At 41.4% G+C, this 24,993-nt stretch overlaps 1 protein-coding gene across 2 annotated transcripts in view; it reads right to left on the bottom strand.

Annotated features, from left to right (window-relative positions):
• The window catches only part of LOC134355503 (striatin-interacting protein 1 homolog), a 74,224-nt gene extending 49,773 nt beyond the window's left edge, over positions 1-24,451 (bottom strand). For both annotated transcript variants that reach the window (XM_063065476.1, XM_063065477.1), the window contains exons 1-9: positions 23,948-24,451; positions 17,548-17,617; positions 14,442-14,516; positions 13,525-13,659; positions 11,109-11,229; positions 5,063-5,131; positions 4,105-4,211; positions 882-1,009; positions 235-417 (exon numbers count right to left, since the gene is read on the bottom strand). In XM_063065476.1, coding sequence (XP_062921546.1) covers positions 235-417; positions 882-1,009; positions 4,105-4,211; positions 5,063-5,131; positions 11,109-11,229; positions 13,525-13,659; positions 14,442-14,516; positions 17,548-17,617; positions 23,948-24,106 — 1,047 coding nt within the window. In that variant the 5' untranslated portion in view covers positions 24,107-24,451. The remainder of the gene's footprint in view (positions 1-234; positions 418-881; positions 1,010-4,104; positions 4,212-5,062; positions 5,132-11,108; positions 11,230-13,524; positions 13,660-14,441; positions 14,517-17,547; positions 17,618-23,947) is intronic.
• Positions 24,452-24,993: the final 542 nt, after the last annotated feature.

The following is a 24,993-nucleotide window of genomic DNA, read 5'->3' on the forward strand; positions in this document are numbered from 1 at the left end:
GGTTTTAAATAAGTAGTTAGAAAACGTGAATGGCCAAAACAACCCAACATAAAGATACTTCTGATAATCAAATTTGAAAACATATAATAGCAAATAATTTTGATTATCCACATGCTTTAATTAAAGTAAACCAGATGCAATTAGCCTGTGAACCTAAGAGTTAAATTGAAGCTATGCGAATTTAGTGTTACATTCACCGTTTGATGTATATTGGTGAAAATACATCCACCTGACCTTGTGCTCTCTACGGGCTCGTTTCTGCTGCTGTTCTATTAGGTCTGAGGCAGATGCTGGTGGTGAGGCAGCTCTCATATTACGGATAACTTTGATGCTGTCTTCAGGAAGTGGTGGGAGACCAAGTGTTTCACGTTTCTTCACTTTAAGAACCTGCAAGTCTTCAAAGCCTCCCAAAGACAACTGTTCCAAAAGTAAAATAAAAAGAGTTCAAAAGATGTTTGCCTAACTTGTCACAAATCCAACTAATTACCCAGCTGTCAAAGTCAGCTGAAAAAATGTAATTCTTGGAGCATTTGAATAATCTATAAGTCTTAATCAAATTCAATGGATGTTCTCAAACGGCATTCGAATGATATTCAGCTTTAGAATGAACCATAGCTGATCCTGGCTCTAAATCCACTTGTCAGGTATTTTCCAATACAGAGCAATTAATTACTAATGCATATATATTTAGCCCATCTATATTAAATCTTGACAGTTCATAAAGCTAACTCAACACAAACCAAGCAAAATATCAGTATGTTACCCTGATTTTACAAAACAGTCTTTGTCTCTAAACCACTGAGACTGAATAAAAGTGGAAGATCAATAACGTATGCTTCAAAATTGTTTCTTCCATATTATAGAGTGCCTGTTAAACTTACCAATACGGTTTTCCAAAGCAGCAACAGAACCTTCTTCATAGGGAAGTGGGGAGCATGGCCACTGCAGAACTTGGTTACCATTCCAAACAACATAACTGAAAACGGCTCGTTGTTATACAAGGATACACCTATAAAGGAAATATTTTGGGTTAGAATTGTCAAAAATAACAAGAATTTCACATTTTTATCTCTGCTGAGCGGCACATGAACACAAAATATTAGCACTTTTAATACCAGGAAGTATCTCACTGAAACCATGGGTTTGATAAGGTACCCAATGCAAGGCTTATTGAGAAAGGAAGGAGGCTTGGGATCCAAGGAGACATTGCTTTGTGGATCCAGAATTAGTTTGCCCGCAGAAGGCAAAGAGTAATTGTGGACGGATCATATTCTGCATGGAGGTGGGTGACCAGTGGTGTGCCTCAGGGATCTGTTCTGGGACCCCTACTCTTCGTGATTTTTATAAATGACCTGGATGAGGAAGTGGAGGGATGGGTTAGTAATTTGCTGATGATACAAAGGTTGGGGGTGTTGTGGATAGTGTGGAGGGCTGTCAGAGGTTACAGTAGGACAACGATAGGATGTAAAAATGGGCTGAGAAGTGGCAGATGCAATAAGTGTGAGGTGGTTCATTTAGGTAGGTCAGATATAATGGTAGAATATAGTATTAATGGTAAGACTCTTGGGGCAGTGTGGAGGATCAGAGGGATCTTGGGGTCGGAGTCCATAGGACACTCAAAGCTGCTGCACAGGTTGACACTGTGGTTAAAAAGGTATATGGTGCACTGGTCTTCATTAATTGTGGGACTGACTTTAAGAGCCGAGAGGTAATGTTGCAGCTCTATAGGACTCTGGTCAGACCCCACTTGGAGTACTGTGCTCAGTTTTGGTCGCCTCACTACAGGAAGGATGTGGAAACCATAGAAAGAGTGCAGAGGAGATTTATAAGGATGTTGCCTGGATTGGGGAGCCTGCCGTATGAGAACATGTTCAGTGAACTCAGCCTTTTCTCCTTGAAGTGACAGAGGATCAGAGATGACCTGTTAGAGGCGTACAAGATGATGAGAGGCACTGATCGTGTGGGGCTAGCATGAGAGAGCACAGTTTTAAGGTGCTTAGAAGTAGGTACTAAGGAGATGTCAGGGGCAAGTTTTTTTTAAAACACAGAGAGTGGTGAGTGCATGGAATGGGCTGCTGGCAATGGTAGTGGAGGCAGATATGATAGGGTCTTTTAAGAGACTCCTGGATAGGTACATGGAGCTTAGAAAAATAGTGGGCTATGGGTAACCCTAGGTAATTTCTGAGGTAAGGACATAGTTGGCACAGCTTTGTGGGCTGAAGGGCCTGTATTATGCTGTAGGTGTTCTATGTTTCAAATGATAACTTCATACTACTAGAACAACAGATACCAGTGAATATAACGAAAAGTACAGTGAAAGAGGCAAGGTCTTAGAAAGAAGGTAGGAGGGGGTTCGTAAAATATAAGAAGCAAATATATGGAATTCCAGATCTCCAAAAAAGGTGGAAAAAATAAAAGTAGGGATCCACTAAAGAGTCAGAATTGAAGAAGCGTGTAAATTTAAATGTTGGATTTCAGTGCTTGGGAGGAAAGGGAACTTGCCACAGTATTGTGCAACGCTGAAAACAAGAATGAATTGCTAAATCTGAAGTCACTGAAAGCCAGCATGGATAAAACAAGTTTGGAGCAATTTAATGTATGGGCAGGAAAAGTTTAGATGAGCATACATTTATAATGGTCATAGGATTTAAGGGCAATGAGGAAGGTACTACAATACCCAAGAGCAGAATAATAAAACTACAGATGAAGACTTCAGATAGCAGGAGTCATGGTGTGGAATTAAACTATCAAGTGACTGTAACAGGTATGTGACCAAACTTATTGCCTGTTAAAATTCCTTGGGATGGGAATAATCAGGAAGCTGAGTGCTGTGTCAGGCCCAAAATTCAGCATGCTCAAATGGACATTAATTACTTGATCCATTAACTGCAAGGACTTTTGTTGCCATCCTAGCCAGCGTTTCTCCCTTAGCAAAGCAAAGAGCTTGGTTAACTAGTGATTCCACCAAACTTTAATATGAAAAATAGTCCATGGGTTTGCACAAGTTAAATTAAAAAGAGGGTAATAAATGGTTTGTGATATTAAACATAGAAAATGATAAGGAAAATAGAACCTTGAATCAGCTTTCATATTGAATGTTCCATACCTGCCATCTGCTATCTTGCTGGAAGTACATTTCTACAGGAGCTGCAATTTTCTCCAGCTAAACTATAGAGTCACAACCTCAAATGTTCAACTACTTTTATCAATTTTCTCCCACTCAAGGCAAAACTAAAACCCTATTGCAGGCTGGATATCAAATTCAAATATGCATGTATACGATTCAGTATGTCCAGAAGGTTCTCTTCTGCCATTTCTACATCTGTAGAGGAACAGTGGGATCAAGTCATCTTAAAAACAGAAATTTAAGAGTGAATGAAGCATAGAGAGTTGAAAAGTATTGACCATTTGCTCCAAAGGATGGAAGTTAAGCTTCAGATGACAAAATTTATACAATAAGTAAAACATGCTGGCTATGCAAGGACAAGCTGATGTTTACATCAAAGTAAAGAATTTTCTTTAAATTAATTTACAAAGAAAGGTTGAATAAACTTAACCTGTATAACCTTGAGGTTAGGTATAAAGAACGATCCAATTAAAATATCTGAAATGCTAAAAGGACTTGGGTTTGCATACAAGACAGGCACTAATACCTACAATAGGAATTCAGGAAATACACTTTATTTAACTCACAGGGTGAGTAGAATACAGTAGAAAGCTTTCTAATGCAGAGTAGTTGCAAAACAAATAAACATACATGCATTTAGGGGAACTGGATAAAATATGAGGGAGAAAGGAATAAGATATGAAATATGAAACAGAAGTACAAATATTGACCAGCTAGGCTTTGTTTCTTTGATGTAAAGATGTGATATTGAGAGCTGCTATAAATAACACACTATAAACTAAGCTCCAGCAGGAAGAAGTGAGTGAAAAAGAACAATTAACAGGAGGGGCACCCTGCTATTCCTCTCTATGATTAAGATAGAATTGAGAAACACATGGAAGCAATCCGCTAGGAAATATGATGCAACAGGATTTTTTAAATATGCATTTCTTTTCACTAATAATTTTCCATTAATTAGACAGAATATACTTCCAAACCTAGGTCTGTTCTGAAGGTCTCCCTCATTGCCCTCCATTCTGGACTATCCTCATCCACTTCCTGACGGATTGTTTCCACCATCAGATACATAATGTTCAGCAGCACTCTGGAAAATATAAGTACGGAGCAACTTAGGAAACAATCAAAATATAGATTGTTTAACATTTACTTAATTAAGAAAAACACATAAACACAGTAGTTGACCATAAGCAGGAGCACACCAATTAATGTCTTTTTTGACTGTTCTTCACAGACTCAACAAAGCTCTGCAGTATAGTCTTTGACCCTACACCTTTTGATGATGGCATTATAATAATCCCTTATCAGCAGGTTTTAATAATGGCTTTGCATTATGGCCTTGACAACAACACAAGCTCGACCTAATTGCAGATATACGCATAAGTAACTCGACCACCAAGTACATGGATACAAAGCCGGCTATCAGTCAGGAGGATTTGAAAATTCCAGTTAAATGTCATCACAAGTATTAGATGTGAAGCAAATATTTGTATGTACTCAACTCAGGCCACATCCTGGCCAGGCATTAGTTCAGGTCATCAAGAAATAAGGAAGACAGTGCCATGGAGACAGTATAAAATAATCACCAATTTGCTTCCTGGTATTAAAGAAAGGAACAAGATGGAATACTAAAAAAGTTCAAGTCTTTTTGTCAAACAAAAAGATCAAAGAGAATATTTCCCACAAGGGTAAAATATGATGAATGAAAGAAAGGTAAAATTCAGAATATTTATTCAAACTAATTCATGGCAACAGATGTACGAGACAGAATCATAAAGTTAAAATTTTGAACTAATGCCAAGAAATTCTGCACAAAAGTAGACTTAGGATAACTAGGATAAGGAGGCAAAACCCAAATACATGGTACAATGAACTAAGTCTTTGCCTAATGAATGAAATACAAGAAATATTATCTGTATCTATTTCATTCTGTCCTACCTGAGATCTGTACTGTCAGCCAGAGAGATTGCTGGCTTCCTCACTGCATTACTACATGCAGCACTGTTGCTGGAAGATAAAACCATGAGGTTAATAATGTGAACACAGTCAAATGCATACAAATATTTTTATTAATTATACAGAATTCAAAACCTGTTAACAGCATTTGGGGTGGGGTGGTGAGGAAGGACAACAGGGTAAAAACCATAAAGCACTACCAAAGAGTCACTGTCCAGAGGCATAGGCATAAACAAAAACAAAAAACAGGTTTACTGGCAAAGGTGTACTTGGTAAGTGGGAGGCCATCAAAATTGAAATATTGAAAGTACAAAGCTTGTCAGAATAAAAGGTAACCGTAACAGGTATAGGGAACCTCAGTTTTCAAGAGATATTGAGGCCCCGGTTAAGAAAAATAAAGGAGGTGAATTGCACATATAGGCAGGTAGGAACAATGAAGGTGCTTATGGAATATAAAAAATCCAAGAGAACACTTAAGAAAGAAATGAGGAGGGCCAAAAGAAGGCATGAGGTTACCTTAGCTGACAAGATGATAGAGAACCCTATGGGATTCTACAAATATGTTAAGACAAAAGGATTGCAAGGGACAAAATTAGTCCTCTGGAAGATCAGAATGGTAATCCAGGTGTGGAGCCAAAAGCAATAGGGGTGATCTTAAATGCATTTTTTGTGTCTGTATTTACTCAGGAGATGGACACAGAGTCTATAGTAGTAAGGCAAAACTGCATCAACTTTATGAACTCAATACAGATTACGGTGGAAGTGGTATTTGTCGTCTTGAGGAAAATTAGGGTGGATAAATCCCCAGGGCCTGACGAGGTGTTCACTCAAACCCCGTGGGAGGCAAGGGCATTAGTTACTGGGGCCCTAGCAGAGATATTTAAATCACCAATAGCAACAGGTGAGGTGCCAGAGGATTGGAGGATAGCCAGTTTTGTTCCACTGTGCAAGAAAGGTTCTAAAAATAAACCAGGAAATTATAGGCCGGTGAGGCTGACATTAGCGGGAAAGTTATTGGAAGGTATTCTAGGATATGAATTGATCAAGGAAAGTCAGCATGGTTTTGTGTGTGGTAGGTCATGTGTAACCAATCTGACAGTTTTCCAAGAAAATTACCAGGAGAGTTGATGAAGGCAACTTGTCTACATGGATTTTAACAAGGAATTTGACAAGGTGCCACATGGGAGGTTGGTTGAGAAAGCTGTCGTTCAGTATTCAAGATGAGGTCGTAAATTGAATTAGACTTTGGCTTTGTGGGAGAAGACAAAGAGTGGTAGTAGATGACTGCTTCTCTGACTGGAGGCCTGTGATAAGTGGATTGCCGTAGGGATCAGTGCTCGGCCCACTGCTGTTGGTCATCTATATCACAATCTGAATGATAATGTGGTTAACTGGACCAGCAAGCTTGTGGATGACACCAAGATTGGTGATGTAGTGGACAGCGAGGCAGACTATCATGGCTTGAAGCGGGATCTTAACCAGCTCCAGAAATGGGCTGAAAAATGGCTGATGAAATTTAATGCAGATAAGTACGAGGTGCTGCACTTCAGTAGGACCAGCCTGGGTAGGTTTGACCCAGTGAATGGCAGGGCACTGAGGAATGTGGCAGAACAAAGGGATCAGGGAACACAGGTCCATAATTCCTTGAAAGTGGCGTCACAGATAGATAGGGTCATAAAGAAAGCTTCTGGCACATTGGCCTCCATAAATCAAAGAATTGAGTACAGGAGATGGGATATTATGTTGAAGCTGCAGAAGACATTGGTGAGGCCTAATTTGGAGTATTGTGAGCAGTTTTGGCCACTTACCTACAAGAAAGATGTAAATAAGGTTGAAAGATTTATAAGGATATTGCTGGGTCTGGAGGACGAGATATATGGAAAGATTGAACAGTTTAGAACTTGAAACGTAGAAGACTGCAGGGAGATTTCATATAGGTATATAAAATTATGAGGGGCTTAGATAGGGTATATGTAAGCAGCCTTTTTCCACAGGCTAAAGATGTCATAGGTTAAGGTGAAAGGTGAAAAGTTTAACAAAAGTCGAGTAGAAGAAGCAAGTGGTGCATGCAAGCTCCACTTCACCGTTTAAGAGAAGTTTGGATAGGTACATGGATGGTAAGGATATGGAGGGCTATGGTTCCAGTGCAGGTCGATGGGAGTAGGCAGGTTAAATGGCGCATCATGGACTAGATGGGCTAAAGGGCCTGTTTCTATGCTGTACTTTTCTCTGACTATGACAATCTAACATCATTACAATAGTATCAATATCCAGATTTTGATTGCAACTATTTCCCCATTATTTATTATTTTTATTTATTTAGTTTTGTAGAGATACAGCATGAAATAGCCCCTTCCGCCCCAACGAGCCACACAACCCAACAATGCACCAATTTAACAGCCTAATCACAGGACAATTTACAATCACCTACTAACTGGTACGTCCTTGGAATGTGGGCGGAAACCAGAGCGCCCAGCAAAAACCCTTGAGTTCGCAGGGGGGGATGTGCAGACCCCTTAGAGACGTCGTCGGAATTGAACTTCAAACTCTGATGCTCTAAGCTATAGCAGTGCCACTTCTTTGCCCGTTCTCCCAATCTGTTCAAGTCCTGCAGACTCGCTGCTTCCTCAACTCTACCTGCCCCTCCACCTATCTTTATATCATCTGCAAATGGCCACAAAGCCATAAATTCCGACAACCAAACTGTAGACACGTAATGTGAAAAGAAGCAGTCCTGATTCCATCCCTGGCTAACACCACTTATTACCAGCAGTCAAGCAGTATAGACACCCCCCCCGCCCCCACCGCTTTATTCCCATTCTTTGCCTCCTGCCAATGAGCCAATCTTCTATCTGTGCTCGTATCTTTCCTGTAATATTATGGGCTCTTATCTTGTTTTACAGCTTCATGATTGGCATCTTGTCAAGGACCTTCTGACTCCCCCTTGCCGATCTTGCCTGTTATTTTCAACAGAATTCCAACAGATTTGTCTGGCAAGATTTCCCCTTAAAGAAACCATGCTGAAGAAATACTTTATCATGCACCTTCAAGTAGCCAAAACCTCATCTTTAATAATGGATTCCAACATCTTCCCAACCACTTAAGTCAGGTTAAATGGCCTGTAATTTCTTTTCTTCTGCCTCACCCACTTTTTGAAGAGTGGAGTGACATTTGCAAATTTCCAGTCCTCCAGAACCTAGTGATTCTTCAAAGATCATTACTTATGCCTACACAATACCTTCAATGCTACCTCTTCCAAAACCCTGGGGTGTAGTCCATCTGATCCAGGTAACTTATCTACCTTCAGACCTCTCAGCTCCCCAAGCACATTTTGCTTAGTAATAGCAACTACACTCACTTCTGCCCCCTGGCACTCTTGAATTTCTGGAAACCTGCTAATCTCTCCCAAAGAGAAGAGCAAGGCAAAATATTTATTAAGTTTACCTGCCATTTTATTGTCCCTGCATTATTACCTCTCCAGTGTCATTTTCCAGCAGTCCAATCTCCACTCCTGCTTCTTTTACTCTTTATATATCTGAAAAAACTTCTGGCTGCTTCTTTGATATTTTTGGCTAGCTTACCTTCATATTTCACCTTCTCTCTCCCCTTACATTTTCTGTAAGCTTTTAAAAAGCTTCCCATCCTCTAACTTTTGCTTTAATGCTGTCTTTGACTTCCATTGTCACCAAATAGTTTTCTCATCCTCTCTTTAGGGTACTTCATCTTTGGGATGTACCTGTCCTGCACCTTCTGAACTGCGCCTAAAAACATCAGCCATTCCTATTCTATCATCATCCCTGCTGCTGTCCCCTTCCAATCAACTTTGGCTAGTTCCTCACTCATGTCTCTGTAATTCCCTTCACTCCACTGTAATACTGATACATCTGACTTTATCCCCTCCCTCCCAAACTGCAGGTGAATTCTATCACATTATGATCACTGCCTCCTAAGGATTCCTTTACCTTAAGCTCCCTGATCAAATCTGGTTCATCACACAACACCCAATCCAGAATTGCCTTTTCCCCTGGTGCACTCAACTACAAGCTGCTATAAAAAGACATCTTGTAGGCATTCTACAAATTCCCTGTCTCGGGATCCAGCACCAACCTGATTTTTCCATCTACTTGCATATTGACCTCCCATTACTATTGTAACATTGCCCTTATTACATTACTTTTCTATTTCCCTTTGAAACCTATATCCCACATCCTGGTTACTGTTTGAGGGCCTGTATATAACTGCCATCAGGGTGAGTAATCAAGAGTGCTGTAACGCAAGCGTGGGTCCATCTGCACTGGGCATAAGTGACCATCTGGAAGACTGACAGCACAGTGCATCACTGCCACAGTAACAAGGAACGCAACATGATATATTATGAGTATTTCCTTGCTATGGCAGGAAAAAATCTGACTGGAGCAAATGAATTATGACCAGTGATTTACAGTGATATATTTAAGGTTTTGAAAAAAGCTGGCAGAGATACGACTGTTATTTCCGAGGATAGATTGCAGGATGAGCTTTTAGACAATGGTGACTTTAATGGGTGGGAACATTGTGACAGTATATCAGTAGAAGAAACCATTTATTCCAAGCAGAATGCTAGACAAGATGAATTACTGGATGCTCAGAAAGGAAGTGATGTAATAGCACCGGAGGGTAATGAACAATATCAGCTTCAGTACGAACCAGTGGAAATTTAAAAAAATTTATAGAAAGTATTTGCAAATACTACGCATTTTTAAGATCTCAAAAACAGATGGATGGCTGCTAAAAAAAGGGGAGAGAAGCTTTATGCCTTGTCTATTGCAACTTCCATTCAGTTCTGCATATAGATAGCAACCCTTTCATCTGAAATGTGCAAATGCTTAAAACTGGGACCTACTCTGTTTTTAGGAGGCACTGTCCTTTCTGCCTGTGCTGTGTGAACATTGTCTCACATAGTGAACACACTAGCACATAGATCTTACAACAGACACAATGAAGACCAATCATAACACTTTTCAGAAAATTTTTGATCTGATAAGGCCTTGAGAAACAGGGTATCCCTTCTTAGGCACCATTTCCCATGATTGTCTCAGCATGGGAACTAGCTGATCTTCTACCCCTAGAGTATTAGAAAGAACGGCATATTCACTTCAATGGCATTTAAAGTCAAAACACAGTTCTCTTTTCCAGTGCATGCTTTGAGTATAGTGACATCATGCTGTCAATTTTATACTTATTGTGAACAATGTAAAAGGCGATGGATGAACTCAGAGGCCAAGCAGGCCAGTTAATGTTCTGGTAGACCCAATGAAAAATCTTGACCCTAAAGGTTGACTGTCCATTTCTTTCCATAAATGCTGCCTGATTTGCTGAGTTCATCCATCGCCTTCTGTGCTGTTCCAGATTCCAGCATCTGTAGTCTCATGTGTCACTAACTGTATGCAGGTCAATTTTTTTCCAAACTTTCTATGCTGAAAGAACTTACTTTGTGTAGCATGGCATTCGTGCTCAGCTGGGGGCTGGCCTCTCCTATTGGTACTGCCCTCTCGTGTTCAATCAGTGGAATGACGGGCTGGATTGCTGGGAGATGTACCTTCAATTTATGGGACACGTCGCTCAGTCTTGGACTACATACATTTTTTTGCATGACTGTTTTTTTACTTGCTAATTTGAATGAGCTGTGTTTGGACCTTGGCCCTAGAGGAATGCTGTTTCATTCGTCTGTATACATGTGTGGTTGAATAATAATTACATTTTATTTGATTTAATTGAAGCTTTACTTTCATTCTGACAATGACACTATGGAAGCACACATTCCCCATTCAGTTTTACTGAACTGATCTATGTTGGTAACTAAAAAGAACTAAACAATTAACTAATTACCCACTTTTCCCCTCTCATAGCTCATTAATAACCAACCAAAAAGCTGCTTAAAATTCAAGCAATGATTTAGAAAGCAAATAGCCAATTATTTCACTGTGTCATAAATGGTTGGTATAACACCACCAGACCCCATGTGTACATAAGTATTTTTGGCACTTACTCAATCTCCATACTGAGAAGCTCCACCAATGCAGTAAAGGTGCCAACTTCGAGCAACAGAAATACATTATATCTCATCCACTGCTGGACTTCTCCCTCAGAGTTACATTCACCAAAGGTACCTGCAAGCCAACATAAAGGATGACAACATGACTGCATTCATTTTGTTCATCTAAAGTAAAAATCAAATTTATGTAAGAATTTTAACATTGATGATGTTCCAAGCACCTCAGATAGCAGTATCTTGGAGGGCAAGGACAAGGTGAGGAGAGGTAGGATTCTGCCCTCTTTCTCCATTTAAACAATTACTATTATCCAATCAAAGTGGGTGGCCTCATATTTCCCCAATTTATGCACCATTTACCACATTTTGTCACCCAGCTAACCCAACATATTCCTTTGCAGATTCTACATCCCTTTCACAATTTACTTTCCAATGTCTTTATATCATCAACAAACTCAGCTGCAATACATTTATTTCATTCATCTAAATCGCTAGAATAATTATTGCATAGTTGAGGTCTGTTATCGACGTTGCAGACACACAAATGGATCACAGAAATACAGCAGGTAATAAGGCCCTTTGCTAACTTGTCAAGCACCCATTTACACCCTATCCTCGTTATAAACGTCTTCAGACAATACGGATTCAGTTATGCGAGGAACCTATTTCTACCAACGTCTCCTTATAACTCACAGTTATGTGAGGAGCACTGCTTTCCCGCCAATATAAGTCACATGCGCACGCCTCACAGTCTTACTGTTGGGATCAGAAGCACCGCTCTCCCACCAATACAAGTCAGGTGCAAGTGCCTCACAATCTCACTCCCGCCAGTTTCGCATTGGTTTTGGCAAGGTTTGGATGCGCAATCTTGCACTCTTAAAACTTTTGTTAGTTTTACCTACGGTGCAGTGATTTTATGCTTGAAATAGTTAACTATGGCTCCTAAGCGTCCAATGTCATGTCCTGGGCCGTCAGCCGAGCGGCAGAGAACCGCTTTAACACTTGAAAAAAAGTTGGAAATTATAAACAGCGCAGCATCAGCTGAAGGTAACACAGCTCTGGGACACTACTGCCGGGAACAGAATCTTGCCTTTAAAGTTCTTTTGTTGCTGGACAATGCGCCAGCCCATCCTAAACATTTAGACAGCATTCATCCTAACATAACAGTGCATTTCCTGCCGCCTAACACAACATTGCTGATTCAACCACTCAACGAAGGTGTAATCCACATTCAAGGCGTATGTATTTTTTTTTACGGCGAACTATTTTTCAGATGCTGTAAGCAACAGACCATTTTGAAAATCCCTGGAGTTTACCAATGGTGAGGGAATGGTGGAAGTCGGAACACTTGGCACAAATGGCGATGGACATGGACTTAATTTTAGAACAGAGTCAGCATTTCAGTCGTTCCCTGCCGTCAACCCTTCTTCCCTACAAGCAAATTTATGCTGAAAAACAAAATGCTGCCAAGCAAACAACCCTCACCACTTTCTTCAAATCGGTGTCATCTTCTGCTGCCGGCAGTTTTAAGAATTCTGTGAGTCTTCCTTCACCCCTTGCTGTGCTTGATATGATCCTGACGACCACAACCATCCACCTTATCCATGTAAAGCTGCCCGACACCACAACAACCACTCATCTCCCAGAGCGAACTCATCTGCCACTGTTGGTGAGTACTGTACACCCTAGGATGTTAACTTTCTATGATTTATTACAATGAGTATCAACTTAAGTTGATGAAATATAATACAAATGTTGTCTTGTGGTACTGCTTTTGTGTCATATTGATATGAAAATGTGAATAAATTACAGATAAAACATATTTAGGAAGCCCTCTGGAACGCATCCCTATTTTCTCCATTTAAATAATTATTCACATTATGTGATTTCACATTATGCGTCGACTTCGAGGAACGTACCCCCCGCATATAACTCGGATAGGGTGTATACACCAGTCCTACTCTAATCAATTTTATCCACCCCACATTCTCTTATCAACCCAAATGTTATCCATTTTCCCTAATTCTCCAGTCTGCCGACCAATCCCCTATCCATTATATTCCAACACCATGAACCTTTATTTTGCACAGTAATCTTTTAAGTGGCACTTATCAACTGCCTTTTAGAAATACAATAAAACTACTGGTTCTCCTTTATCCACCCTGTTAACTATATAACCAAAAGAACTGTTATAAATTTGCCAATTACAGAAAAATTTAATTGAAGGTTGAAGGACAATTTCAAACATTTCAAAGCATTAAGAGAAGCAGATGGAGCAAGGAGAGAGTATGTATGAAAATTAAAGCTAGGCCTTTGAGGAGTAAAAAGTTGCTCTGGCCTGGAGTTCCAATTTTCACTCAAAACCCACAAACAAAAATAGCTTTAACAAAGTCAGATCACTGGAAGATGTTACCTTGTGCCATATACAGAATGGCACGAGCCACTTTCAGTCTCTTCTCTCTGGCAGTTACCTCCAAGCCATCCAGTAATCGCATAGCATGAGCCTGATGCTCTGAGAAATCCACTTCTGTCCATTTCTTATCTTTCACTGCACAGCAAATCATTAACAGTGCATTTGTTATTCATCATCAGCAATGACAATAAGCAAGTCTGTCGGAGTAGTATATCATACGATCTCTTAAAAAAATTAAGCCCTATTTACAACTGTATTTATATATTCACAACTGCAGCAGGCACATGATGTAAGTAAGTTACTATCACTTAAAACCTGGTATTTTGTACGTTCGTGCCAAAAGTAGAAACAGTTCACGCTGCTGACAAAATATCATAATGAATTGCACAATTTCAGAAAATGAATCTGAAATAGCACCAGAGAGACAAACTTTAACTCTTTAATTGAGTAAAAGTGAAGAGATTGTTTTTCCCAACTTCAACTTTGGCATTATAAGAATGCATTTTAGAATATATTTACAGGAAAGAAATAAAGTTATCTGATTTTGCTCTAAGAACAGTAAATATCCAGAGCAAGAATTTGGGAATAGTTAGACAGTGGAGTCCAGAGATGAGATAAAAGTAAACTAAAGTATCAGTGAAAAGGATCATGGACTGGAAAAAGGACTGGTATTAGGGAAGATTTTAACTCAAGATAAAAAAAGGTAGCAAATCCTCAACAGGAAACTTTAAATGTGAAATGGAATATAAACCAAATAAATTGCTGAATGGTAGTTCGGAAATAATGTCACTATTTGAGTAAAAGATTGCTACAACATAATACCAATGTATCAAGTCTTTGAGTAATTTAACAACAATTTTGACAACATAAACAGAGAGAGAAAAAGAATTATATATGAGCAAAAAGTTTGTCATTACCATGAGTCTTGAATTCATCCTCAAAGCATTTTCTATTCAGTTGAAGCTCAGGACCCTCTGTATAGCTGTACAATTCTAATAAAATAATATTAGAAATATTTTGGAGTGTTAACTAAGAATAGACTTTGTATCTCTACACCTTGTTAACTAAGAATTAAGTTGTACTTTGAAATCATGGAGACCCTTGTGGAGATATTTAGTTCATCATAAGTCACTAGTGTGGTTCTACAAGACTGGAAGGTGGTTGACGTTTAATTGTTTAAGGATAGAAAGGACCTTCTAAGAGATCTTGACTTCTGTTGTAGGGAACTGGAGGAAATCTACCATCTGTTGGTTAGTCAAGGTCTAATCAGGAATAGTCAGCACGGCTTTGTGCATGAGAGGTCATGGCTGACAAATCTGGTGGGAATTGTTTTGAAGAGGTAACTAAGAGGTTAGATGAAGGTAAGCCAGTAGATGTTGTCAATACGGACTTTAGTAAGGCCTTCGACAAGATACACATGAAGCTGATCTGGAAGGTTAGCACAATTGAGATTCAGGGAGAGCTAGCAAAGTGAATTCAGAAATGGGAAGCAGAGGATGACGGTAAAGACCGATTCTCCGACTAGAGGCCTGTGACTACTGGGGAGCTCCAGGGCTCTGTGTTAAGACGTTAGTTATTCACAGTTATGTAAATGATTTGGAAATGAATGCACATGGAAAAATTAGCAAGTCTGCTGAGGATACTGAAATATCGTGACTAGTGAAGCAGGTTACAATGAATTACAAAGAGATCTTGATCAGTGTGGGAAATGGATGAGAAATGGCAAATGGATTTCAACTTGGATAAGTGCAAGTCATATCAGTATAGGTCTTATATGGTGATTAGCAAGTCAGTGATGAGTATTGGGGAACACAGGATCCTAGGAGTGCAGGTGCACAGTTCACTGAAAACAGCAGTGCAAATACACAGGATGGAGGTGGTGGTGTAAGGCCTGCTGGTCTTCATTAGTCAGGGAGTAAAGCTTAAAAGTAGGGTTATTAAGTTGCAGTTATACATCATTGGTGAAGTTACATTTGGATATTGTTTTGGTCACCCTGCTATAGAAAGACAATGTCAAGCTCGACAGGGGCAGAAGAGATCTACAAGGAAGTTGCATGGACTAGAGGGCCTGAATTAAAGGGAGAGATTAACCACCTGGATCTTTATTCCCTGGAGCGTAGCAGAACGAGGGGTGACCTCATTTAAGTTAATGAGATCATGAGGGTTATGGATAAAGTGGACGGTCATAATTTTTTTTAACCCCCAGGGATGGGTAGTCCAAAACTAGAGAGCACAGATATTAGATAAAAAGAGAAATTTAAAAGAGACCCAAGAGGTAACTTCTTTACAGGGGGTAGTGAACACGTGGAATGAGCTACTACAGGAAGTGGTCAAGGTGAGTACAGTTGCAACATTTAAAAGACATTTTGATAGGTACATAGAGGCGACACTAGCAGGGAGGATAATATGGTGAGGACAGAACAGTTGGGCCAAAGGACCCATCCCTGCTCAGGGAAGGGAGATGGATGAAGTGCACATGACAAGGAGCCGAAAGGAAGTTTGAGGATCATGTTCTCTAACTCCCGCAACCCAATGGAATCTGCTTGTGTGCAACTCCTTTCACTTCACACCATCTCTAGCCAAGATAAAGAAATAAACAATGCAAGCAGAATCTATTCTCTAACAACAGGAATTCTGCAGATGCTGGAAATTCAAGCAACACACATCAAAGTTGCTGGTGAACGCAGCAGGCCAGGCAGCATCTGTAGGAAGAGGCGCAGTCGATGTTTCAGGCCGAGATCCTTCGTCAGGACTAACTGAAGGAAGAGTGAGTAAGGGATTTGAAAGTTGGAGGGGGAGGGGGAGATCCAAAATGATAGGAGAAGACAGGAGGGGGAGGGATAGAGCCAAGAGCTGGACAGGTGATAGGCAAAAGGGGATATGAGAGGATCATGGGACAGGAGGTCCGGGAGGACAAGTTGGGGGGGGACCCAGCGGATGGGCAAGAGATATATAGAGGGACAGAAGGAGAAAAAGCAGAGTGAGAGAAAGAATATGTGCATAAAGATAAGTAACAGATGGGGTACGAGGGGGAGGTGGGGCATTAGCGGAAGTTTGAGAAGTCAATGTTCATGCCATCAGGTTGGAGGCTACCCAGACGAAATATAAGGTGTTGTTCCTCCAACCTGAGTGTGGCTTCATCTTTACAGTAGAGGAGGCTGTGGATAGACATGTCAGAATGGGAATGGGATGTGGAATTAAAATGTGTGGCCACTGGGAGATCCTGCTTTCTCTGGCGGACAGAGCGTAGATGTTCAGCAAAGCGGTCTCCCAGTCTGCGTCGGGTCTCGCCAATATATAAAAGGCCACATCGGGAGTACCGGACGCAGTATATCACCCCAGTCGACTCACAGGTGAAGTGTTGCCTCACCTGGAAGGACTGTTTGGGGCCCTGAATGGTGGTAAGGGAGGAAGTGTAAGGGCATGTGTAGCACTTGTATACTGTTCTATTCTCTGTTCACGAGATTAGTCATAGAAAAGAACACCACAGAAACAGGTCCTTTGGCCCATCCGGTCTTTACTGACCTATTTAAACTGCCTACTTCCACTGACCTGCACTGGGACCATAGTCCTCCATATCCCTACCTAACTTCTCCTAAATGATGAAATTGAGCTTGCATGCACCACTTGCACTGGCAGCTCCTTCCACACCCTCATTACTCTCTGAGTGAAGAAGTTTCCTCTCATGAAGCCCTTAAGCTAGACTGACTAATAAAATATATATTTTTTAAAACTACACTTCCTGTCACTCCACTGTATGTCACCATGTCCAGCTGCAATGATGATGAGTCTGTAAATTTGTAACTTTCGAATGCCAAACCACTACTGCTACAAAATGATAGAAATGATTCTCCCAATTCTGAGATGTAAAGCTTGAAAGAGTCCACGAAGCTCAGAGCAGATGTCTCACTCATTGCTGCATTTATTTATCCATCAGGTTTCACATCTACCAATACCTCACTTTATTACATTTCATCTGAAAAAAAATTATTTTGTAGATTTTTCAAAATTTTCACTTTTTACCTGAAAGCTCAGCTGTCCATTTGTCACTGTCAGAATATTCAAACTCAAGGTCTGGTGACTCAGAAAAACCCTAGGATTTGAAAGAAAGAAATCAACGATCCAATTAACTATCAAAACAGACAGTCTACACAGGAAAATTCTACAATACAAATATAGTATCAGAATTGAAACTATTGAAACAATTGTCCATAATTTATATAAATGCTTCAAGACTTCCAAATTTGCATATGATGTCAATTACCTAGCCAACACAAAGGACACTTTTTTTAAAAACTAATTTTTCATGATGCACACATATCTGCATAACCAATGTTTAAACCTATCTCTGGACACCCTTGAGAAGTTAGAGGTAACCACCGCTTCTTAAACGGTTTGCCTTGTTTTTTTTTACACTGGTGTTAGTCTCAGTCAGTTTATGTGCAGCTTTTCATTAATTCTATAGTATTTATTGTTTTCCCTGCAAATGCGGCAAGAAAATGAATCTCAGGGTAGAATATGAAACATATACTTACTTCAATAATAAATTTACTGTGAACATTGAAATCAAATGCCAATTAAGCAGGATACTTTGTTCTGGATATTGTTGAGAGTTGCTGAAGTTGGTCTCATCTAGGCAATAGTCTATCTTGTGCCTTGTCTATAGTGAAAGTATCTTGTGGCGTCAGAAAGTCAGTCATGTGCTGCTGGATACCCTGATCTTCTGGTCACAGTATTTATGTGGCTGATCAGGTTCAGCTTCTGATTGACTGCAGTACCCAAGATCTTAATGGCAGAGAAGTAATTGGATATAACTGAACACCAAGTGTACGTGTGTGGACCTACATATTGGAAATATTTATTCCCTTGCAGTTGTAGATATACCACTATCAAGCCATGCCTGATTGATATCCTATTTAGTTGTATCCAGTCATGGACATTTTTCATTTCCTGATGACTTCAAAGTGGAATTGTACACATCAGTGTACATCGTCCTTCCTACAGATTAAGATGATAAACAGCTCAAAGGACTTGGGACAAGAACACAAGCTTGAAGAACTCCTGCAGCAGAGCTCTGGGACTGGAAAGATTGATCCCCACTCCACCCCAGTAACTGTAACTATCTATGAAACAGATCAGTGTTTTCACCTCATGCCAAGGAAAAGATTTCTGACTGGCAGTCCGACCTGGAACCGTTTTTCTTACTTTGATACCACTTTACCAATTTCCAGCATTTTCTACCTCTTCGCACCCCCCCCCCCCATGTTTGCAACATCCACACTTCTTTTAATTTTGAGAAGCTAGAGTCCATAGATGGGAAAACAGAGATCCCACATAAGTGACAGAAGCAGCACAGGATTAAACAAACAACTCCTGCTGATCTCATTGATCACCTCAGAAACCACAAAAACACAGTGGGTCCTCAATTGTCAGAAGTGCATAACCAATGTACTGGTTATTATAGACCATAAGACATACAAACAGGATTAGGTTATGTGACTCATCGAATCTGCTCCACTACTTCAGCTCAGCTGATCCATTTTTCCTCTCAGCCCCAACCATCTGCCTCCCCCACCCCACTGAATCCCTTCATGCCCTGACCAATCAAGAACATAGAAACATAGAAAATAGGTGCAGGAGTAGGCCATTTGGCCCTTCGAGCCTGCGCCGCCATTCAGTATGATCATGGCTGATCATCCAACTCAGAACCCTGTACCAGCCTTCCCTCCATACTCAATGATTCCTTTAGCCACAAGGGCCATATCTAACTCCCTCTTAAATACAGCCAATGAACTGGCCTCAACTGTTTCCTGTGGCAGAGAATTCCACAGATTCACCACTCTCTGTGTGAAGAAGTTTTCCCTAATCTCGGTCCTAAAAGGCTTCCCCTTTATCCACAAACTGCAACTCCTCGTTCTGGACTTCCCCAACATCGGGAACAATCTTCCTGCATCTAGCCTGTCCAATCTCTTTAGGATTGTATACGTTTCAATAAGATCCCCCCTCAATCTTCTAAATTCCAACGAGTATAAGCCTAGTCGATCCAGTCTTTCATCATATGAAAGTCCTGCCATTCCAGGAATCAATCTGGTGAACCTTCTTTGCACTCCCTCTATGGCAAGGATGTCTTTCCTCAGATTAGGGGACCAAAACTGCACACAATACTCCAGGTGTGGTCTCACCAAGGCCTTGTACAACTGCAGTAGTACCTCCCTGCTCCTGTACTCGAATCCTCTTGCTATGCATGCCAGCATACCATTCGCCTTTTTCACCGCCTGCTGTACCTGCATGCCCACTTTCAATGACTGGTGTATAATGACACCCAGGTCTTGTTGCACCTCCCCTTTTCCTAATCGGCCACCATTCAAATAATAATGTTTTCCTGTTTTTGCCACCAAGGTGGATAACCTCACATTTATCCACATTAAATTGCATCTGCCATGAATTTGCCCACTCACCTAACCTATCCAAATCACCCTGCATCCTCTTAGCATCCTCCTCACAGCTAACACTGCCGCCCAGCTTCGTGTCATCCGCTAACTTAGAGATGCTGCATTTAATTCCCTCATCTAAGTCATTAATATATATTGTAAACAACTGGGGTCCCAGCACTGAGCCTTGTGGTACCCCACTAGTCACTGCCTGCCATTCTGAAAAGGTCCTGTTTATTCCCACTCTTTGCTTCCTGTCAGCCAACCAATTCTCTATCCACATCAATACCTTACCCCCAATACCGTGTGCGTTAAGTTTGCACACTAATCTCCTGAGCCTTTTGAAAATCCAAATATAGCATATCCACTGGTTCTCCCCTATCCACTCTACTAGTTACATCCTCAAAAAATTCTATGAGATTAGTCAGACATGATTTTCCTTTCACAAATCCATGCTGACTTTGTCCGATGATTTCACCGCTTTCCAAATGTGCTGTTATCACATCTTTGATAACTGACTCTTGCAGTTTCCCCACCACCGATGTTAGGCTAACCGGTCTATAATTCCCTGGTTTCTCTCTCCCTCCTTTTTTAAAAAGTGGGGTTACATTAGCCACCCTCCAATCCTCAGGAACTAGTCCAGAATCTAAAGAGTTTTGAAAAATTATCACTAATGCATCCACTATTTCTTGGGCTACTTCCTTAGGCACTCTGGGATGCAGACCATTTGGCCCTGGGGATTTATCTGCCTTTAATCCCTTCAATTTACCTAACACCACTTCCCGACTAACATGTATTTCCCTCAGTTCCTCCATCTCACTGGACCCTCTGTCCCCTACTATTTCCGGAAGCTTATTTATGTCCTCCTTAGTGAAGATAGAACCAAAGTAGTTATTCAGTTGGTCTGCCATGTCCTTGCTCCCCATATCAATTCACCTGTTTCTGTCTGTAAGGGACCTACATTTGTCTTACCCAATCTTTTTCTTTTCACAAATCTATAAAAGCTTTTACAGTCAGTTTTTATGTTCCCTGCCAGTTTTCTCTCATAATCTCTTTTCCCTCTCCTAATTAAGCCCTTTGTCCTCCTCTGCTGGACTCTGAATTTCTCCCAATCCTCAGGTGAGCCACTTTTTCTGGCTAATTTGTATGCTTCTTCTTTGGAATTGATACTATCCCTAATTTCCCTTGTCAGCCACAGGTGCACTACCTTCCCTGATTTATTCTTTTGCCAAACTGGGATGAACAATTGTTGTAGTTCATCCATGCGATCTTTAAATGCTTGCCACTGCATATCCACCGTCAACCCTTTAAGTGTCATTTGCCAGTCTATCTTAGCTAATTCACGTCTCATACCTTCAAAGTTACCCTTCTTTAAGTTCAGAACCTTGGTTTCTGAATTAACAATGTCACTCTCCATCTTAATGAAGAATTCCACCATATTATGGTCACTCTTACCCAAGGGGCCTCTCACGACAAGATTGCTAATTAACCCTTCCTCATTGCTCAATACCCAGTCTAGAATAGCCTGCTCTCTAGTTGGTTCCTCGACATGTTGGTTCAAAAAACCATACCGCATACATTCCAAGAAATCCTCTTCCTCAGCACCCTTACCAATTTGGTTCACCCAATCTATACGTAGATTGAAGTCACCCATTATAACTGCTGTTCCTTTATTGCACACATTTCTAATTTCCTGTTTAATACCACCCCCAACCTCACTACTACTGTTAAGTGGCCTGCACACAACTCCCACCAGCATTTTCTGCCCCTTAGTGTTATGCAGCTCTACCCATTTCGATCCCACATCCTCCCGGCTAATGTCCTTCCTTTCTATTGCGTTAATCTCCTTTCTAACCAGCAATACTACCCCACCTCCTTTTCTTTCATGTCTATCCCTCCTGAATATTGAATATCCCTGAATGTTGAGCTCCCATCCTTGGTCACCCTGGAGCCATGTCTTTGTGATCCCAACTATATCATATTCATTAATAACAATCTGCACTTTTAATTCATCCACCTTGTTACGAATGCTCCATGCATTGACACACAAAGCCTTCAGGCTTGCTTTTACAACACTCCTAGCCCTTATACAAATATGTTGAAAAGTGGCCCTTTTTGATTTTTGCCCTGGATTTGCCGGCCTGCCACTTTTACTTTTCACCTTACTACTTTTTGCTTCTACCCTCATTTTACACCCCTCTGTCTCTCTGCACTTGTTTCCATCCCCCTGTTGTGAACTAACCTCCTCTCTCCTAGTCTCTTTAATTTGATTCCCACCCCCCCCCAACCATTCTAGTTTAAAGTCACCTCAGTAGCCCTCGCAAATCTCCCCGCCAGGATATTGGTCCCCCTAGGATTCAAGTGTAACCCGTCCTTTTTGTACAGGTCACACCTGCGCCAAAAGAGGTCCCAATGATCCAAAAACTTGAATCCCTGCCCCCGCTCCAATCCCTGAGCCACACATTTATCCGCCACCTCATTGCATTCCCTCTCTCACTGTCGCGTCGCACAGGCAGTAATCCCGAGATTACTACCTTTGCGGGCCTTTTTCTCAACTCCCTATATTCTCCTTTCAGGACCTCTTCCCTTTTCCTACCTATGTCATTGGTACCTATATGTACCACAACCTCTGGCTCCTCACCCTCCCACTTCAGGATATCTTGGACGCGATCAGAAATATCCCAGACCCTGGCACCAGGGAGGCAAACTACCATCCGGGTCTCTGGACTGCGTCCACAGAACCTACCAATCTCTGCTTTAAACTCACAAAGACTTGGCTTCCACAGCTGCCTGCGGCAACGAATTCCACAGATTCACCATTCTGGCTAAAGAAATTCCTCCTCATCTCCATTCTAAAAGGACACCTCTCTATTCTGAGGCTGTGACCTCTGGTCTTAGATCGATGTTTCCAACATCGGAAACATCATCTTCACATCCACTGTATCAAGGCCTTTAACCATTCAACAAGTTTCAATTAGGTCACTCCTCATTTTTCTGACTTCAAGTGAATATAGGGCCAAAGCCATCAAACACTCTTCACATTCAATCCTGGAATCAATTTGGTGAACCCCTTCGAACCCTCTCCAGTTTCAGCGCATCCTAAGATAAGGGGCTCAAAACTGCTCACAATATTTCAAGTGAGGCAACAGTGCTTTATAAAGTCTCAGCATTACACCCTTGCTTTTACATTCTAGTCCTCTTGAAATGAAGGCTAACACCGCATTTGGCTTTCTCACCACAGACTCAACTTGCAAATTAGCCTTTAAGGAATCCTGCAGAAAGACTCCCAAGTCCCTTTGCACCAGCTTTTGTATTTCCTCTCCACTTAGAAAACAGTCGACACTTTCATTTCTTCTACCAAAGTGCATGACCATACGCTTCCCAACACTATATTCCATCTGTCACTCATCTGCTTATTCTCCTAATCTGGCTAAATCCTTCTGTTGACTCTCTGTCTCTTCAAAACTTCCTGCACCTCCACTTATGAATGGTACACTCACTTACTGTATGCTGTACATTATAGTAGACATAATGTAGAATTATTATTGTTGAGTGTTGCTGAAGTTGGTCTCATTTAGACAATAGCCTAATATTTGTAGAAAAATACGAGCCACGAACAAACTATAGCTATAGAAAGCCAAATAAAAAAGTTAGGGGGCTGAACGCTGAGTGACCGGGGAGAGGAGAGGTAAGGGGGTACAAGAATGTGGTGGTGAGACAGAATAGCATGGAAGTATGAAATATCAAACATTGCTAACAAATACCTGGAACAGCAAGACACCGAGGAAACCACTAACCGGGGCAGCTGTAGCAGGCAGGCTGATGTTGAGCCCACATCAACCCACCTCCCGCCTCCCACCTCCGATCTCCGATCTCTCCTCCCCATCATCAACACTTCCTCTATCCCCCACCACCCCCGCTCCTGATCTGCTCACCACCTCCCCTCCCTCTATAACTCTGCCCCGGGCCCATTGCCTGCTGACACTTCTCACCTCCGAATCTTTCCTCTGGTTCCTGAAAAACTCGCGACCTTTAGGCAAGGCCCTGGGTTTGCCAAAGCTGTTGTTAGCAGGGGGTGTGGTCGCAGTCACGGCTGTGGTACCTAACCCAGGTCCGGGCCCGACAGGCAGCGGCCCGCCGCCCGTCTCCATCGCCGGCTACCCTCTTCTCGCGAGATCCGTAAAAACATACTGACGTCAATGTGACATCATCAAAACAATGGGGTAATTTCCCTTAACGACATGGCCATCCCAAACGCCAGCGTTACCTTCTCAATATGGACGGCCGGAAATTATACCTTCGGCACCAAGCAAAGTAGCTTTGGAGCTCTTGGTTGAATGTTTCGGTTTGGAGCAAAGGATTGAACCTGCAGTTGGGAGTTGCTCTCGAGCAGAAAGTGGGGGTGGTGAGATGGCAGGGTCTGACGGAGAAGACAGCGAACGGGAGGTGGTAAACAACAGGAATTCTGCAGATGCTGGAAATTCAAGCAACACACATCAAAGTTGCTGGTGAACGCAGCAGGCCAGGCAGCATCACTAGAAAGACTGTCTTCTCCTAACATTTTGGATCTCCCCCTCCCCCTCCAACTTTCAAATCCCTTACTCACTCTTCCTTCAGTTAGTCCTGACGAAGGGTCTCGGCCTGAAACGTCGACTGCACCTCTTCCTAGAGATGCTGCCTGGCCTGCTGCGTTCACCAGCAACTTTGATGTGTGTTGAATGGGAGGTGGTATTGAGTGATCGGAGCTGTATGGAGGACGACGAATGGCGGGTCTCTGGGAAAAGGAAAAAACTAAAGGCCGACTGAGAATTGCACATAGTGGCTTATGGTCCAGTAATGAAGGCAGTAGACAAGGTCTAAATTTTTAAAAAATAAAGAGTTTAAGGTTTTGTTGAGTATTGAAGGTGGACCTGTTTCTTATGTCAATCTAATTAGACTAAGGATTAAAAAATTAGGAGGTACTGTATTGTGTAAAGATAGTAAGTGATATGAGAAAGTTTGGGGGTTAAAATATGGGAGGAAGGAAAGTAACACTAAG

The sequence above is a fragment of the Mobula hypostoma genome, chromosome 13 (genome assembly GCF_963921235.1).
Source record: "Mobula hypostoma chromosome 13, sMobHyp1.1, whole genome shotgun sequence".
Taxonomy (NCBI): Eukaryota; Metazoa; Chordata; class Chondrichthyes; order Myliobatiformes; family Myliobatidae; genus Mobula; species Mobula hypostoma.